The sequence below is a fragment of the Acipenser ruthenus genome, chromosome 52, assembly GCF_902713425.1.
Source record: "Acipenser ruthenus chromosome 52, fAciRut3.2 maternal haplotype, whole genome shotgun sequence".
NCBI classification, from domain to species: domain Eukaryota; kingdom Metazoa; phylum Chordata; class Actinopteri; order Acipenseriformes; family Acipenseridae; genus Acipenser; species Acipenser ruthenus.
In genome coordinates, this window is record NC_081240.1 from 2,126,682 (window position 1) to 2,144,959 (window position 18,278).

The 18,278-nt window shown below is 39.8% G+C and overlaps 1 protein-coding gene and 1 long non-coding RNA gene across 2 annotated transcripts in view; both read right to left on the reverse strand.

Moving 5' to 3' along the window:
- Positions 1-557, reverse strand: part of LOC131722963 (uncharacterized) — an 18,139-nt gene extending 17,582 nt beyond the window's left edge. The window contains exon 1 of the long non-coding RNA XR_009320073.1: positions 270-557. This is a non-coding gene — a long non-coding RNA (uncharacterized LOC131722963). The remainder of the gene's footprint in view (positions 1-269) is intronic.
- A 1,635-nt stretch (positions 558-2,192) lies between these two features.
- On the reverse strand, positions 2,193-10,759 carry LOC131722938 (trichohyalin-like). Its single transcript, XM_059016101.1, has 4 exons — positions 10,597-10,759; positions 10,236-10,380; positions 6,148-8,615; positions 2,193-5,745 (listed from the first exon to the last, which is right to left on the reverse strand). The coding sequence occupies exons 1-4, from the start codon at positions 10,757-10,759 to the stop codon at positions 4,370-4,372; spliced, it is 4,152 nt and encodes a 1,383-aa protein (XP_058872084.1). The 3' UTR covers positions 2,193-4,369.
- Between the last annotated feature and the right edge of the window lie 7,519 nt (positions 10,760-18,278).

Consider the following 18,278-nt stretch of genomic DNA (forward strand, 5'->3'; position numbering starts at 1 on the left):
TAAGCACAATGTGAATACAATGTGAGCCAGCAAAACTGGTACATTTGAACAATGTTTACTGTTTCCGAGCGGGACAAAAAATAAATAAATAAAAATGAAGACTGAAAAAAAAGAAACGGTGACGCTCCCAGTTTTCCCCGAGACGTCTGCAAAATTTACACAATTGGACAGGGTCCCAGTCAGAGGATACTGAACACACATATGAATATCTAAATCATGAAAGAACCACGCAGCCAAATTCAGAGTTAAAATACAAAAATAAAACTCACACCAGACACCGTAAGGCGCTTCAGCAGCGGATCTGTCAGCCGTTCTACCTTCTAAATAAACGTCTCGCCGAGCCCGTCAAATAAATCGGTTTCTTACGACGAATCTGTCTCTCTCTGTCGTGTGTTTTATTTTTCTTTCATCTTGTTGTACACTTTGTAAAAGCTCTGCTGCGCGACAGTAACGCAATACGGCTTGTTTTGGTTTAGCTTTTCCGGTCCCCGCCGAACAACAGAGAGCGACTTCCTGTTTTGAATTGCTGCAGCTGCTACGGGAACCTGAGTGGGCAGCGTCTGCAATCACCTCAAACCGCAGCTTCTTGGTTTTAGCTATTGTGAGAAAAAGCAAACAGAACACCTTAACTTATCGCTCGTTCCCCCCCCCCCCAGAAAAAAAGTAATGTAATATCCTTACTTACTTAATAAGAAAAGTAGCGCGTGTCTAGTTGCAGTAAATGAAGATTTAGGATATTATGTCTCCAGTCTGATGCTGTGTACTATTGTTTATTTAATACAAAACCACATAGAAACTCTCTAATATGATTTCGATAATGATATTCAAATCGCGATATCGTGGAATTTAAAAAAAAAAGTGCATTATAAATATCATATGGGAGATAGTGATATTGAATAAGGGAACTATGAAAAATACCTAGGAGTTTATGTTGACTCAGAAATGTCTTCATCTAGACAATGTGGGGAAGCTATAAAAAAGGCCAACAAGATGCTCGGATATATTGTGAGAAGTGTTGAATTTAAATCAAGGGAAGTAATGTTAAAACTTTACAATGCATTAGTAAGACCTCACCTAGAATATTGTGTTTAGTTCTGGTCACCTCGTTACAAAAAGGATATTGCTGCTCTAGAAAGAGTGCAAAGAAGACCAACCAGAATTATCCCGGGTTTAAAAGGCATGTTGTTTGCAGACAGGCTAAAAGAATTGAATCTATTCAGTCTTGAACAAAGAAGACTACGCGGCGATCTGATTCAAACATTCAAAATCCTAAAAGGTATAGACAATGTCGACCCAGGGGACTTCTTTGACTTATTATTATTATTATTATTATTTATTTCTTAGCAGACGCCCTTATCCAGGGCGACTTACAATTGTTACAAGATATCACATTATACATTATTTCACATTATACAGATATCACATTATTTTACATACAATTACCCATTTATACAGTTGGGTTTTTACTGGAGCAATCTAGGTAAAGTACCTTGCTCAAGAGTACAACAGCAGTGTCCCCCACTGGGGATTGAACCCACAACCCTCCGGTCAAGAGTCCAGAGCCCTAACCACTAGGAGTCACAAATGGAGATTAGATAAAGGGGCATTCAGAACAGAAAATAGGAGGCACTTTTTTACACAGAGAATTGTGAGGGTCTGGAACCAACTCCCCAGTAATGTTGTTGAAGCTGACACCATGGGATCCTTCAAGAAGCTGCTTGATGAGATTCTGGGATCAATAAGCTACTAACAACCAAACAAGCAAGATGGGCTGAATGGCCTCTCGTTTGTAAACTTTCTTATGTTCTTATGACAGGCGCTTGCAGACATACTTTTTAATTGCTAATACTGATAAAGATACAAACGCAGTATATTCAAGTTTATTTTATATGAAGATACAACAAACCCTACACACACCAATCATTGTCAGCCTTGCAGGCAAACGCCACACTGTGGTGTCTTCCCATAAAAGACAGCAGCAAGTCATTTTATGAACCGAACACTTTATTAAAATAAAACAAGTAACAAAGTTGTACAAGCTCACTGGAAGGCAGCCATTTTATCCAACTCCTCCTCTGACACAGCCCTGCGTTATTTGTAGAATATCCAGTTGACTATATCACCCATTGACTACTACAGGCCTCACTCCAGCTCTTAACATTAGGTATATCTAAGTAACATTAGGTGGTGTTTTAATTGGGTGATCTACTGTTGTGATTAGTACCAGGTGAGTGTGGTTACAGTGAATATAGGTTGATTTGCAGTTTGATTGGTTTCCACACAGTTTTTGATCCCATTGAAGTGCATTGAAACGATTGTATTGCTTAAGTATTGTCTTAGCGCAGTTTAGCAGCTGTTGACCAGTTCCCTTGCAAAGTGAGGGTGCGAGAGGAGAGGCTGTTGGAGAAAATCCGAACCTTGCAGTGCTCTGGAAGACTAACTACTAGACTAACTGCTGCTCCTTCTCTACTCCCCTTCATCTCCTCCCTTCTCAACACCTCTCTGGTCTCTTTCCCTCTGCCTTCAAACAAGCCTCTATCAACCCCCTCCTCAAAAAACCTACCCTCAACCCCCACCTCCCTCCAGAACTACCCTTCCTCTCTAAAACCCTCGAGCGGGCAGTACACCGCCAGTTCTCTGCTAAACCCTCTTCAATCTGGTTTCCGCTCTGCTCACTCCACTGAAACTGCTCTCCGGTCTGTCACTAACTCGCTAAACTCTGCCCGTGCTGCCTCTCCTCTGTCCTAATTCTCCTCAATCTCTCTGCTACCTTTGACACTGTCGATCACTCTGTTCTCCTATCCTCTCTCGCTGACCTGGGAATCTCTGGCACTGCTCTGGCCTGGTTCTCATCCTATCTCTCGGCCCGCGTCTACCAGATAACCTGGCATGGCTCAACCTCCACACCTCACCCTCTGTCAACAGAGTTCCCCAGGGATCAGTCTTGGTTCTTTTCCTGTTCTCTCTCTACACCTGCTCCCTGGGCCCCCTCATCGCATCCTATGGTTACTCATACCATTTCTATGCTGATGATCCTCATATCTTCCTTCTGACCCCACCATCCCTTCCTGTATCTCTAACTGCCTGTCTACTATCTCCTCCTGGATGGACTCACATCACCTCAAACTCAACCTCTCAATCTGACCCCCTTTTCTTCCCCTCCTCTGATCTCTCTATCTCCATTTCTTTGGAATCCACCACACTCTTTCCCTTCTCCTCAGTCAAGAACCTCGGAGTAACCCTGGATCCCTGCCTTCCCTAGTCCCAGCACAGCTCCACTCTAGCAAGCACCTGCCGATTTCTTCCTGAGCAACATACGAAGAATCCGACCCTTCCTCACCAACTACTACACGTAACTCCTCGTCCAGGCCCTGGTACTCTCCCACCTAGACTACTGCAACTCCATCCTGGAAACTCTGCTAACTCCACTGGCTTCTCATCAACGCTCGCATCCAGTTAAAGATTCTTGTACTTGCCTACCGATGGCTTGACCAGACTGCACCCAACTACCTCCAGACCCTCATCTCTCCCTACACCCCCACCTGACCTCTCCTGCTCTGCCTGCACTAGAAGACTGACTGTACCTCCTCTACGCTCCCCGGCCTCCAAAGCCCGCTCCTTCTCCACCCTCCCCCCGCAGTGGTGGAACGACCTTCCTACGGATGTCAGGACTGCCCAGTCCATGACCACCTCCCGGCACCTCCTCAAGACACACCTCTTCAGACAACACCTGTAAAACTCAACTCTCCCCTCCTGCTGTACATAGCACTCTGCCTTTAATGCACTTTAACTTGCATTTATCTGCTCTGTAGTTAATCCTGCGCTTAATCTAATCTGTAGTATTTTGTTTTTCACTTGAACTCATATCTACTCTACAGTTATCTGCTGTTGAATGGCTCGATATCAAATTGTTCTGTTTTGTATTTGCTGAAGTCATTGTATTTTATATCTTGCTCTTAATTATTATTATTATTATTTATTTCTAAGCAGACACCCTTATGCAGGGCGACTTACAATTGTTATACGATATCACATTATACAGATATCACATTTTTTATTTTATTTTATATATTTTTTTACGTTTTAATTGGGTGATCTACTGTTGTGATTAGTACCAGGTGAGTGTGGTTACAGTGAATATAGGTTGATTTGCAGTTTGATTGGTTTCCACACAGTTTTTGATCCCATTGAAGTGCATTGAAACCAGCCCATTCATTCTCAAGAATAAAACACCTGAGTGTTTGTGATCACTGAAGCGTTCCAAGTATGGCTCCTACTAGCCATATTCACTGAAGTGCACCTCAATTGTTGTTTCTGAATATGGACAGTTAAATCTTGCTCAGATATTATTCAATAACACCACCCCGTCTTACTGTTCTTGACGGGGTTCCTGTGGTGCTGCCTCTATTGCTTCTGCTACTGTGTGCAATACTGTACCAATCGCAGCCCCTTCTCTCAGTGCTCTTGTTACTGCACTGATCACTGACCTTTGAGCTGGTCCTTCTCTTATTGCTTCCTTTGCAGCGTGGATTACTGCCCCGAATCTTGTCTCTTCTCTTATTGCTATGGTTACTGTGTGTAATACTGCCCCTACCTCAGCCCCTTCTCTCAGTGCTCCTGCTACTGCACTGATCACTGCCCCTAGTGCTGCTCTTTCTCCTCTCGCTTCAGCTGGCTTTTCATATGTGCTTATAAACCCATTGGATCTTTCTGCTTCTGGTCTAATGATTTCCACGTAGCGCTGCCTGACTGCCTCCATCTCTCTCCTGTGTTTCTCCTTGTACTCTCCCCTCTCTCTCCCCCCCTTCTTGATGCACTCCTCCTTATCTCGCGCCTCCCTTTCTTTCTCCTTTCTTGTTCTCCTGAGCTCTTCCTGGAGTTTGATCATGTGACTCTCTCCCTGTTCTTTCCTCAGCTCTTCCTCCAGCTCTCTGATCCTCTCCTCCAGCTCTCTGATCTTCTCGTCTCGTTTCTGGATTTCCAATCTCATCTTCCTTCTCATGTTCTCGAGTTCTTTCAGGTGCTTTGCCTTCAGTTCCTCTTCCTCCTTCAATATTGTCTCTTCCTTCTCCTTCAGTATCTCCTCTTGTCTTTGTCTGATCTTTGTTTCTGCTTGCTGGTACATCTCACTGGTGTAGTAGCTGTCATTGTTTTCCTTCACCATGTTGTCTATCTTGTCCAGGAGCTGTATGACCTGAGTGTGATCGCTCGTGTTCTCATTGTTGAAAACATGGTACCTGTTCCCACATTTCTCAACAAGCTGCTGGAGCTCCTTACTGCCAGTCTGAATATAATCCTCAATGATCTTGCCTTTCAGTTTGTCACCATGTGTAAAAAGGAGAATCATGTACCTCCTTACAGCCTCCTCACTGAATATCTCCTGGATTGTCTCCATTGCTCTCCTCTCTTTCTCTGTAAATTGGTTCACCGGTATCACCAGGAGGAAAGCATGGGGTCCCGGGGCAGACAGAGAAACACAGCTCCTAATCTGGAGTTTGTCCTGAGAGAGCTCTGGAGTGTCGATCACAGCAACACGTCTCCCAGCCACTTGTCCATTTCTCTTCTCACACTCCCTCATTCCTGCAGAGGAGCTGGCTTCAGATCTAAACTCCTCTCTGCCCAGGATGGTGTTTCCTGCTGCACTCTTCCCAGCCCCAGTTTTCCCAAGCAGCACCATCCTCAGCTCAGGGGGGCTGGGAGGCACTTGGTTATCTTCAAGGGTAGCCTCTCCTTCACCCATGGAAACTGAAAAACAACAAGTGAAAAGTGAAATGTCACATCTGTGACTGTGCTTGACTTTGCTAAAGATGTCTCTAAAGCACCACAGATATTCTATGATTAACCTTCAAGTCAGACTTATGAATGAAATATTACTGTAGTATTCTGCAATATTGAAAAACACACTTTATAAAGAGTGACAGGATACAGAATGATTTATTGGTATTTTTTCAAATAGTTTATTTGCTATTATTTAAAGCATCAATCAGTGTTTCTTTGTTCTAGAGCTGTAAGCAAGCTTCAATGTCACGACTAATAATAAAGACTGATTGCAGTTTAATACAGCAGGTAAGCTAGCAATGATTTTGCCCCGAGGTCCCACAGAAATATTGAACTTTAAATATAGTGGTGGTTAAAAGGAATACTTACAATTGGGACGTAGTCTATCAATGCTGTGTCTTCTCCTGACCGGCAGCTTGGATTCCTCTGACTTTTTCTCCAGCTGCTCTTCCTTCTTTTGCTTCAACTTCTCCATCATCTCCTCTTCTCTCCTACACTGTTCCTCCTCATATTTCTGTTTCATCTCCTCTTCTTTCTTACATTGTTCCTCCTCATATTTCTGTTTCATCTCCTCTTCTTTCCTACACTGTTCCTCCTCATATTTCTGTTTCATCTCTTCTCTCCTACACTGTTCCGCCTCATATTTCTGTTTCAGCTCCTCTTCTCTCCTACTCTGTTCCTCCTCATATTTCTGTTTCATCTCCTCTTCTCTCCTACACTGTTCCTCCTCATATTTCTGTTTCATCTCCTCTTCTCTCCTACTCTGTTCCTCCTCATATTTCTGTTTCATCTCCTCTTCTCTCCTACATTGTTCCTCCTCATATTTCTGTTTCATCTCCTCTTCTTTCCTACACTGTTCCTCCTCATATTTCTGTTTCATCTCCTCTTCTCTCCTACACTGTTCCTCCTCATATTTCTGTTTCATCTCCTCTTCTCTCCTACATTGTTCCTCCTCATATTTCTGTTTCATCTCCTCTTCTTTCCTACATTGTTCCTCCTCATATTTCTGTTTCATCTCCTCTTCTTTCCTACACTGTTCCTCCTCATATTTCTGTTTCATCTCCTCTTCTCTCCTACTCTGTTCCTCCTCATATTTCTGTTTCATCTCCTCTTCTCTCCTACATTGTTCCTCCTCATATTTCTGTTTTATCTCCTCTTCTTTCCTACACTGTTCCTCCTCATATTTCTGTTTCAGCTCCTCTTCTCTCCTACACTGTTCCTCCTCATATTTCTGTTTCAGCTCCTCTTCTCTCCTACACTGTTCCTCCTCATGTTTCTGTTTCATCTCCTTTTCTCTCCTACATTGTTCCTCCTCATATTTCTGTTTCATCTCCTCTTCTTTCCTACACTGTTCCTCCTCATATTTCTGTTTCATCTCCTCTTCTCTCCTACACTGTTCCTCCTCATATTTCTGTTTCATCTCCTCTTCTCTCCTACATTGTTCCTCCTCATATTTCTGTTTCATCTCCTCTTCTTTCCTACACTGTTCCTCCTCATATTTCTGTTTCATCTCCTCTTCTCTCCTACATTGTTCCTCCTCATATTTCTGTTTCATCTCCTCTTCTTTCCTACACTGTTCCTCCTCATATTTCTGTTTCAGCTCCTCTTCTCTCCTACTCTGTTCCTCCTCATATTTCTGTTTCATCTCCTCTTCTCTCCTACATTGTTCCTCCTCATATTTCTGTTTTATCTCCTCTTCTTTCCTACACTGTTCCTCCTCATATTTCTGTTTCAGCTCCTCTTCTCTCCTACACTGTTCCTCCTCATATTTCTGTTTCAGCTCCTCTTCTCTCCTACACTGTTCCTCCTCATATTTCTGTTTCATCTCCTCTTCTCTCCTACTCTGTTCCTCCTCATATTTCTGTTTCATCTCCTCTTCTCTCCTACACTGTTCCTCCTCATATTTCTGTTTCATCTCCTCTTCTCTCCTACATTGTTCCTCCTCATATTTCTGTTTCATCTCCTCTTCTCTCCTACACTGTTCCTCCTCATATTTCTGTTTCATCTCCTCTTCTCTCCTACATTGTTCCTCCTCATATTTCTGTTTCATCTCCTCTTCTTTCCTACACTGTTCCTCCTCATATTTCTGTTTCATCTCCTCTTCTCTCCTACATTGTTCCTCCTCATATTTCTGTTTCATCTCCTCTTCTCTCCTACACTGTTCCTCCTCATATTTCTGTTTCAGCTCCTCTTCTCTCCTACTCTGTTCCTCCTCATATTTCTGTTTCATCTCCTCTTCTCTCCTACATTGTTCCTCCTCATATTTCTGTTTCATCTCCTCTTCTTTCCTACACTGTTCCTCCTCATATTTCTGTTTCAGCTCCTCTTCTCTCCTACACTGTTCCTCCTCATATTTCTGTTTCAGCTCCTCTTCTCTCCTACTCTGTTCCTCCTCATATTTCTGTTTCATCTCCTCTTCTCTCCTACACTGTTCCTCCTCATATTTCTGTTTCATCTCCTCTTCTCTCCTACTCTGTTCCTCCTCATATTTCTGTTTCATCTCCTCTTCTCTCCTACATTGTTCCTCCTCATATTTCTGTTTCATCTCCTCTTCTTTCCTACACTGTTCCTCCTCATATTTCTGTTTCATCTCCTCTTCTCTCCTACATTGTTCCTCCTCATATTTCTGTTTCATCTCCTCTTCTTTCCTACACTGTTCCTCCTCATATTTCTGTTTCAGCTCCTCTTCTCTCCTACTCTGTTCCTCCTCATATTTCTGTTTCATCTCCTCTTCTCTCCTACATTGTTCCTCCTCATATTTCTGTTTTATCTCCTCTTCTTTCCTACACTGTTCCTCCTCATATTTCTGTTTCAGCTCCTCTTCTCTCCTACACTGTTCCTCCTCATATTTCTGTTTCAGCTCCTCTTCTCTCCTACACTGTTCCTCCTCATGTTTCTGTTTCATCTCCTTTTCTCTCCTACATTGTTCCTCCTCATATTTCTGTTTCATCTCCTCTTCTTTCCTACACTGTTCCTCCTCATATTTCTGTTTCATCTCCTCTTCTCTCCTACACTGTTCCTCCTCATATTTCTGTTTCATCTCCTCTTCTCTCCTACATTGTTCCTCCTCATATTTCTGTTTCATCTCCTCTTCTTTCCTACACTGTTCCTCCTCATATTTCTGTTTCATCTCCTCTTCTCTCCTACATTGTTCCTCCTCATATTTCTGTTTCATCTCCTCTTCTTTCCTACACTGTTCCTCCTCATATTTCTGTTTCAGCTCCTCTTCTCTCCTACTCTGTTCCTCCTCATATTTCTGTTTCATCTCCTCTTCTCTCCTACATTGTTCCTCCTCATATTTCTGTTTTATCTCCTCTTCTTTCCTACACTGTTCCTCCTCATATTTCTGTTTCAGCTCCTCTTCTCTCCTACACTGTTCCTCCTCATATTTCTGTTTCAGCTCCTCTTCTCTCCTACACTGTTCCTCCTCATATTTCTGTTTCATCTCCTCTTCTCTCCTACATTGTTCCTCCTCATATTTCTGTTTCATCTCCTCTTCTCTCCTACACTGTTCCTCCTCATATTTCTGTTTCATCTCCTCTTCTCTCCTACACTGTTCCTCCTCATATTTCTGTTTCATCTCCTCTTCTCTCCTACATTGTTCCTCCTCATATTTCTGTTTCATCTCCTCTTCTTTCCTACACTGTTCCTCCTCATATTTCTGTTTCAGCTCCTCTTCTCTCCTACTCTGTTCCTCCTCATATTTCTGTTTCATCTCCTCTTCTCTCCTACACTGTTCCTCCTCATATTTCTGTTTCATCTCCTCTTCTCTCCTACACTGTTCCTCCTCATATTTCTGTTTCATCTCCTCTTCTTTCCTACACTGTTCCTCCTCATATTTCTGTTTCATCTCCTCTTCTCTCCTACATTGTTCCTCCTCATATTTCTGTTTCATCTCCTCTTCTTTCCTACACTGTTCCTCCTCATATTTCTGTTTCAGCTCCTCTTCTCTACTACTCTGTTTCTCCTCATATTTCTGTTTCATCTCCTCTTCTCTCCTACACTGTTCCTCCTCATATTTCTGTTTCATCTCCTCTTCTCTCCTACATTGTTCCTCCTCATATTTCTGTTTCATCTCCTCTTCTTTCCTACACTGTTCCTCCTCATATTTCTGTTTCAGCTCCTCTTCTTTCCTACACTGTTCCTCCTCATATTTCTGTTTCAGCTCCTCTTCTCTCCTACACTGTTCCTCCTCATATTTCTGTTTCATCTCCTCTTCTCTCCTACACTGTTCCTCTTCATATTTCTGTTTCATCTCCCCTTCTTTCCTGCTCAGTTCCTGTTTGTGTTTCTCATTCATCTCCTGTTCCTTTAGTATAGTCCTTTCTTCTACCTGCTGGTAAATCTCATTTGGGAGGTAGCAGCCTCCACTTCCCTTCACCATGGTGTCTATTTTGTCCAGGAGCTGTGTGACCTGAGTGTGATCACTCCTGTTCTTATTGTTAAGAACATGATACCTGTTCCCACATTTCTCAACACGCTGATGGAGCTCATCACCAGCTTCCTCAATGTACTGCTCAATCGTCCTGTCTTTCAGATCATCCCCACAGGTGAAAAGGATCATCGTGTTCCTCACAGCTCTCTTGCCGAACAGCTGCTGGACTTTATCAAAGAATTTGTAATACTGTTTTACTACAGACTCACGGTGAGTGTCAATCATTCCTTTTGGATACACCGGTATCACCAGGAGGAAAGCGTGGGGTCCCGGGGCAGACAGAGAAACACACCTCTCAATCTTGACCTGGTCTGTTTTTAACAAGCCTGGAGTGTCGACCACAGTGACCTGTCTCCCAGCCACTTCTCCTGTTCTCTTCTCACACTCCTCCATTGCTGCAGAGCAGCCAAATACAACTCTGCCCAGGATGGTGTTTCCTGATGAACTCTTCCCAGCGCACTGTCTCCCAAGCAGCACGATCCTCAGCTCAGAGGGGCTGTGCAGCTCTTTAGAAACTGTTTCTTTAGCCTCTTGTTCTACAGCCATGATTCCCCTCCCTGTTAAAGAGAAAGAACAGTTTGTTCCTCTTAGAAATGAAAGCTTTACATGTGGAGCCCTGGATTAGTTTTCTCCTCTTGTTGTCATGCTGTGCTGAAAGAACACTACCTGTCACACACAGTACTGGCATGTTCCTGTACGTGTGGAGCTGCTGTACAGAGACACAACTAGCAAGCGCTTCTAACAAATAGTGAACATTAATTAGGAGAATCAGCTTAATGTCTAAATTGTTTGTCAACAGGTTTGTAGCATTTGCAGTTTGATTTCTTGTTTGTTCTTTCATGTGCTGTGCAGGTGTAACTGTGTCCTAATAATTTGTCCAGAGAAGCTAGATTTGTTCACATAAATAATTTATTCAGTTTACCCACCCACCCCATTTCCATAACTTTTCAAATATTCAGAAAAAATATTAAAGTTTAAGGACACTCAATAATAGTCACAAATAGCCATCGTAGCTTATCTCTTTAATAAGTGAAAGTTAACTTAAAATCAAATGACAGATTTGTTTCAATCAAATTAGAAACTTTCAAACCATTTCCAAAAACAAACCGTGTGTCCAAAAATGTCTTGTTTTATACAGATCTCTTTGGATGAGACGTAAAACCGAGGTCCTATTGTAAGTGACTCTGCAGCAGCAGTTGCTGTTGATGCATAGTTCACCCCCTGGTGTCTGTAAGTCACTTTGGATAAAAGTGTCTGCTAAATGACTAATTAATAATAAAAAATAATAATAAGTGAGGACGGTGTCTTTGAAACAGCAAGAGCGTTCCCAGTGGCTGGTGCGCTCTTGTGTCTGCAGGGCTATAAACTGGAAAGGGGGCTTTGTTTTGTAGAGTCACATCTGAAAATGGAAAGTTCCATCTGGTCAAGAGAAGAGGGGCCCAAGAATTTTATATGTCAAAACAAAGTGAGGAGGGAGGTGCAGATGATGGGAACTGGAGACATGCTGTGGAGTTTTTCATTATGTAAGAAATTATTAACAGATTCTCACTGTTTTCCAGTACTGTTTATACAGACATTTATAGCACAAGCATTGGCAATGCTGTACTTAACACTGTAGGGACATTTCATTTTATATATATATATATATATATATATATATATATATATATATATATATATATATATATATATATTGTGAAGGGTTTTAGTCCTTCGGGTTCTTTTCCAGCACTTAAAATGACCCAGCCACACACAAAACTTGATTTTTAAAAGCGCAGTTGCGCTATTTTTTTAATAGTCACAAAAAACCAAAATAAACAAAACAAACACTTAGCTCTTTTACGAGCACTAACTAACACACAGGTACACCCTGACTACCACGGGACAGCTAAGCTGTTTCCCCGTACTTACACAAAACACAAGTTTAACACCGCACTTACTTTTTAACTCTGGCTACTCGGAGACAGAGCACCTCTTCTGCCTCCTTCTACTCAGCAGCCCAGAACAGACTGGCTGCTCTCTTTAAATACCCTGCACCTGGCTCTAATTTACAATCATAGCCAGGTGCAGGTGATAATTAACAATAAAACAATTAACAGAATAACAATTAAACAATAAGCAAATTAACCAAAATGTGCATACGCACATGTTTTCTGCAGGGAGGATATTAACCCCCTCCCTGCTGTGTTACAATATATATATATATATATATATATATATATATATATATATATATCTGTGGTATTGCAGAAAATATAGCGCTCGAGACCAGAAGTGAAAATATTAATACTTTCTTTTAATTATTATTTTTATTTTATTTTTTTTTAACAAAGAAAATTAAAAGAAAATAAACACACAGGAGTTCTTCTTATAAAGGCTTATATAAATTGTAACACAGTCCCGAGCGTATCCAGATCCGTTTCCCCTTCAGAGGGGGACCCTCAGCTGTGGTGGCTCCGTCCTCGTTGGCACCTTTGCTGTGGTTTCCCAGGCTTCCAGGTTTCACCAACAGATGGCACTGCGAGGTCAAGCTCTGCAGACAAGTAGCACTCTTCGTTTTGGGTGCACTAGGTTGCCACCTGTCGTTCGCTTAAAGTACTGTGCCATCTACTGTTCCCAGTGGAGCTTAAAGTGTAAGTAGCTTGTAAATAAATGTATCACTATTATAACACGTTTATTTTCGAAAAAACTAAGGTATATAAATAATGGACATGGAAAAAATGTTTTTGGTTTCTTTTTAATCACTCGATCATTCATCCTTGACCATGACATGCTTGAGTTTCTATGACTGAAGCATATGCACTTAATCACCTAATTAGTGAGACAGTTGACTGGACACTGGACATGGAGTGGTTTCAGCTGTTGAATTGCAAGCTTGAATAAAAGCAATAACGAAAAGCACAGAAAAAAAACCAAAAACAATATGTCACGTCTGTCAAGAGAGCAGCTTGGAGGCAGGACTAGTGCAGCGTACTGTGGCTCGTCGTCTTGGGGGCTCACAGCCAGCAATTTCAAACCTGGCTAGACGGTATAACCAGACACACTCTGTCAATATAAGGCCATGAACTGGGAGACCAAGAGTCACAACACCCGCCCAAGATCCACAGATCATTTTGCAGCATCTTTGTGATGTCAATTGTTAATCAGCACAATAAAGTCACTGCACCTGCTCTAAAACAGTGTTTGTTCTAAAACATTTTTCGATCACATCTAGTGAATTTTATCCAGATATAAGTGATAAGTTTCTTTTGATGCTCAAATATAAGTGATACGTTTCTTTTGATGCTCAAATATAACTGATAAGTTTCAATTTGATACTCAGTATAAATTTTTAGTTGACAACATATTAATACAGTACGTTAGAATAACTTTCTCAAAATGTACACATTGTTTATATATTTTTTTGCTTAATTCTTATAAAAGTGGATTTGAAGTCTCTCCCGAGCGGCCCAACCAAAAAAACAACGCAATCTGGCAACTGCTGCCGGTGACGTCAGTTTGAGAACAAACAGGCTGTGTACTGCAGAAGGCCGCACTGGATCTGGCTTGTTTATCAAACGGTGACGGTATTTTGTTCTCTTGTAGGGTTGGAACAATGGCCAATATCGATAATCCCGATAATGTTAAATTAAATTATTTTCTATTTCTAAAATAAAATTATATTTTTACACCTACTGTGTACCTTCTTGTCAACTGCTGGACAAATGTTAAAACAATGTCACTCTTTTTCATCACTATTCCACTGCTCTTGCCATTTTATCAAAACCTTCTTCTTGACAATTCTGTTTACCTCTGTCCTACCCAATGAAGTGTTCATGTTTATTGTATTCTGTTGTGTTGCATTTTTTTTGCCATTAAATCAGCTCTTTCATTTCCCCTTATTCCGATACGTGCAGGAATCCAAATAAAACTCACACCAATTCCTTTACAAAATAACTTGTTCTACAGATGTATGATTTCCCATGCTGTATCCTGACTAGCTTTAGATACCCCTTACTGATTTTCCCACATCACATGTTGTCACATAAGAAGCTGATGACACTCTTCCACTATCAATATTCTTTCATCCATGAATGTATGTGTGTGTGTGTGTGTGTGTGTGTGTATATATATATATATATATATATATATATGTGTGTGTGTGTGTGTGTGTGTGTTATATTCTTTGTTTTTATATATATACCATTCTACTATCCTCTTTGCTGTTTTATCTTCCACCCCTTGTAATGTTTCTCTTAATTAATTCTATCTTCGGCTCTAACTGCCATGGTGGTGTAATTGACATGCATTTATCGTTTGTTATTTTAATTTCATTTATTTTAAAATGCTTTACTATTTCTGTAATTCTTCTACTATATGAATTTAATTGTTCCTCCCCATTATAAAATCATGGATTATTTTGCCTTTCCATATGCTTAACACCCATAATCAATTACTGACCGTATTGTAATATATAAATATATATATTACAATACGGTCAGTATTGGACAACATTGGGGGGCAGATAAAGGTACCTATATATATATATATATATATATATATATATATATATATATATATATATATATATATATATATATATATATGTGTGTATGTATGTATATAGGTACCTTTATCTGCCCCCCAATGTTGTCCAGAACTACATCTCATTAAATTAAGCCGTACTTTACACTTGTTTATCATATTATCTATATGCTGTTTCTCTCAAACCATATTCCCCAAAATTTAAACTTGGATACCCTTTTGATAGGTTCCTTATATAAACATCTTTTTTAAAGAAAAAAAAAGTTTTCTGTTTTGAATACTGAAATTTTAAAACCCCATCTATTTGAAACCCCATCTATCTGCCCGCTTCTGTACCTCATCCATTGCCATCTGCATCTTTCCTATGATATATTTTATGTTTAGCCACTTTTCCATAATGCCCCATCATCAACAAATAATGACACATTAACATTCATTTTTTTGGCAAGTCATTTATCATTATATTAAATAAAACTGGGCTAACACTCCTCTGTGGAGTACCATTTGCCACCTTATACATCTCTGAATATTCAGTACTCACTCTGACTTGCATAGTCCTAAATGATAAAACATCTCGTACCCACCAAAACATCTTTCCTTGTATCCCCATATTATGTATTTTAAATAACAAACCTTTCCACAACAAATCATATGCTTTTTCATATGCTATTAAATTCTCTTTATTACTAAAAGCTTTCTTAATATCTGACTCCAATCTTATTACTATAGTAGGGGAGACCGGGGCTGGTTGTCACACGGGTTGGTTATCACAGTGCTCATAACTATGACACTAGATGGTGCAGGCAGGTGATACAAACACTGAAATGTGTGTTCTATTGTCTGGAACTCAACCATCTTGTAATTTGAGGTCACATGTAAATCCTGTAGGAAGAAGTCTTATATTTTTTCTTTCTACTTTTTTTACACCAGCATGTGGGATATGTCACCATATAATGCTTATTTAAATTATTTACTGTTTGTCCTCCGGTTCTGTGGAGGCTGTGGTATTATTTTGTAGCATGGGTCAACATTTCAAATATATATAGGTCTATATTTTTTATGTTCACATAAAAAGTAAAAATACAACTTTTTCTTTCATTGTACACAGTAGAGACTTTATGTTATTTGAAAAAAACAAAAAATGTTGCATTATTGTCTACTGTAAAACCAAGAACATACTTTGTGACGCCCAACCCCAGTATGGGGTACGTTGTCACAGGTTACCGGGGCATTTTCAATCGTCTAAATATCATATTTGGAATAAAGTTACGCTGAAATAAAAAACATCAATTTGTACGTGAAGAGTTAATCGTCAATATAACGAGGAACAGAACCTCGCAGAATGTCACCAGATTGAGGAAACTAATAAAGAGTAAAAAGTGTGACAACCAACCCCGGTCTCCCCTACTTCTGTTTTTCCTAAAAAAAACAAACAGAAGTACTATATATAGTGTACAATGGGATGCTTTTATTACCAAAATTATATAACATCTTGTTCGGGTATTTTCCAGTCAGTTACCAGGATAGTTCAACAATAATATTCATTATTATTATTATTATTATTATTATTATTATTATTATTATTATTATTATTATTATTATTATTAACAAGTCAAGTCTCAGCCAACTAATTATTTTGACTATATTAATTCTGCAAGCAATGTTATTACCAGCATCACTAATAATATATCATTTGGTTTGTGACATTAATAATATAACCAAACACAGCAGGGAATCCTCATCACTGCTGTTTAAATCCACAGCGCCTGAAATTTTGCGAGCAGTGAGAGAATATAAGCAATCTGAAGAGACCGAGGTCACTAACTGCTGAATCGTGTGTTCTACACGTAATTTCTTTGGTAAATTACATCTAATGCTAACTAATATATATATATATATATATATATATATATATATATATATATATATATATACATACATATGTACTTTTCCTCAGAGAAGGGAGAGGTTTAGGGTCATGGCGTTTCTGCGTTAACTGCTGAATCGTGTGTTCTACACGTAATTTCTTTGGTAAATTACATCTAATGCTAACTAATATATATATATATATATATATATATATATATATATATATATATATATATATATATATATATATATATACATACATATGTACTTTTCCTCAGAGAAGGGAGAGGTTTAGGGTCATGGCGTTTCTGCAAAAGCAAACTTTTAAATTTTCCTCAGGATCGTATTCTGCTTTTTAATCGTTTATATCGACATATTATACCGCCCTCGTATTTTATTAAAAACACAATAAAAATACACAACTCACCGGTGTCAGGGTCTAAACCTGCAGTAGCCATCTCTTTAAAATAATGGTAATGTATTGTAAAGACCAATACAGGTTTATTGATTGTTAAAGGCTTCCCATCCTCTTCTGAACTGAGCTAATTCATATGAACATGGAATGCAATGAGAGAATTTCCACTGAGGCAGCTACTTAAAGTAGAATGGAGAAGAGAAACTGGAAACAGAGTCATGAGAATGGCTTATGTAATAATTGTGGTGAACAAGAAACAGTGGAGCATATATTCATGAAATGCAATACATATGATCAGCAAAAAAACATATTAAACAGAAAGTTAAGGGATTTAGAAATTGAAGTAGCAACAGTAATGATATTCTGAAGGTAAAAGGGAGAGAAAGAGAAATGTATATTCAAATAAGAACATAAGAAAGTTTACAAACGAGAGGAGGCCATTCGGCCCATCTTGCTCGTTTGGTTGTTAGTAGCTTATTGATCCCAGAATCTCATCAAGCAGCTTCTTGAAGGATCCAGGGTGTCAGCTTCAACAACATTACTGGGGAGTTGGTTCCAGACCCTCACAATTCTCTGTGTAAAAAAGTGCCTCTTATTTTCTGTTTGAATGCCCCTTTATCTAATCTCTATTTGTGACCCCTGGTCCTTGTTTCTTTTTTCAGGTTGACAAAGTCCCCTGGGTCAATACCTTTTAGAATTTTGAATGTTTGAATCAGATCGCCGCTTAGTCTTCTTTGTTCAAGACTGAATAGATTCAATCCTTTTCGTCTGTCTGCATATGACATGCCTTTTAAACCAGGAATAATTCTGGTTGCTCGTCTTTGCACTCTTTATAGAGCAGCAATGTCCTTTTTTGTAGCAAGGTGACCAGAACTGAACACAGTTCATAATCTAAGGTTCATAATCTAATTAATTAATGTAGATTAGGAAGTGCAGAGGGCCCAATAATAATCCCTGTGGTACTCCACTGGTTACCTCACTCTATTTTGTATTTTCTATTTTGAGGTTTCTCCTCTAATCAGTACTTTCTGACTAAGAAGAAACAGGGAACAGAAAAGGACATGCTGATTGACTTGCGGGTGCTGAGAGTCAGTGACTGGATTGTAGGACTACAAAGTGAGAGCTGGCAGCGAGGGTAGAAATGCCTTTTCCCTGAGTGACAGTGAGACAGAGACGTTTGTGAACAGTGCGAAGTTACTGGACTTCTTCAAATGTGATGTGAGGTTGCTGGTTTCTGAGCATGGAGACAGGCTGTGG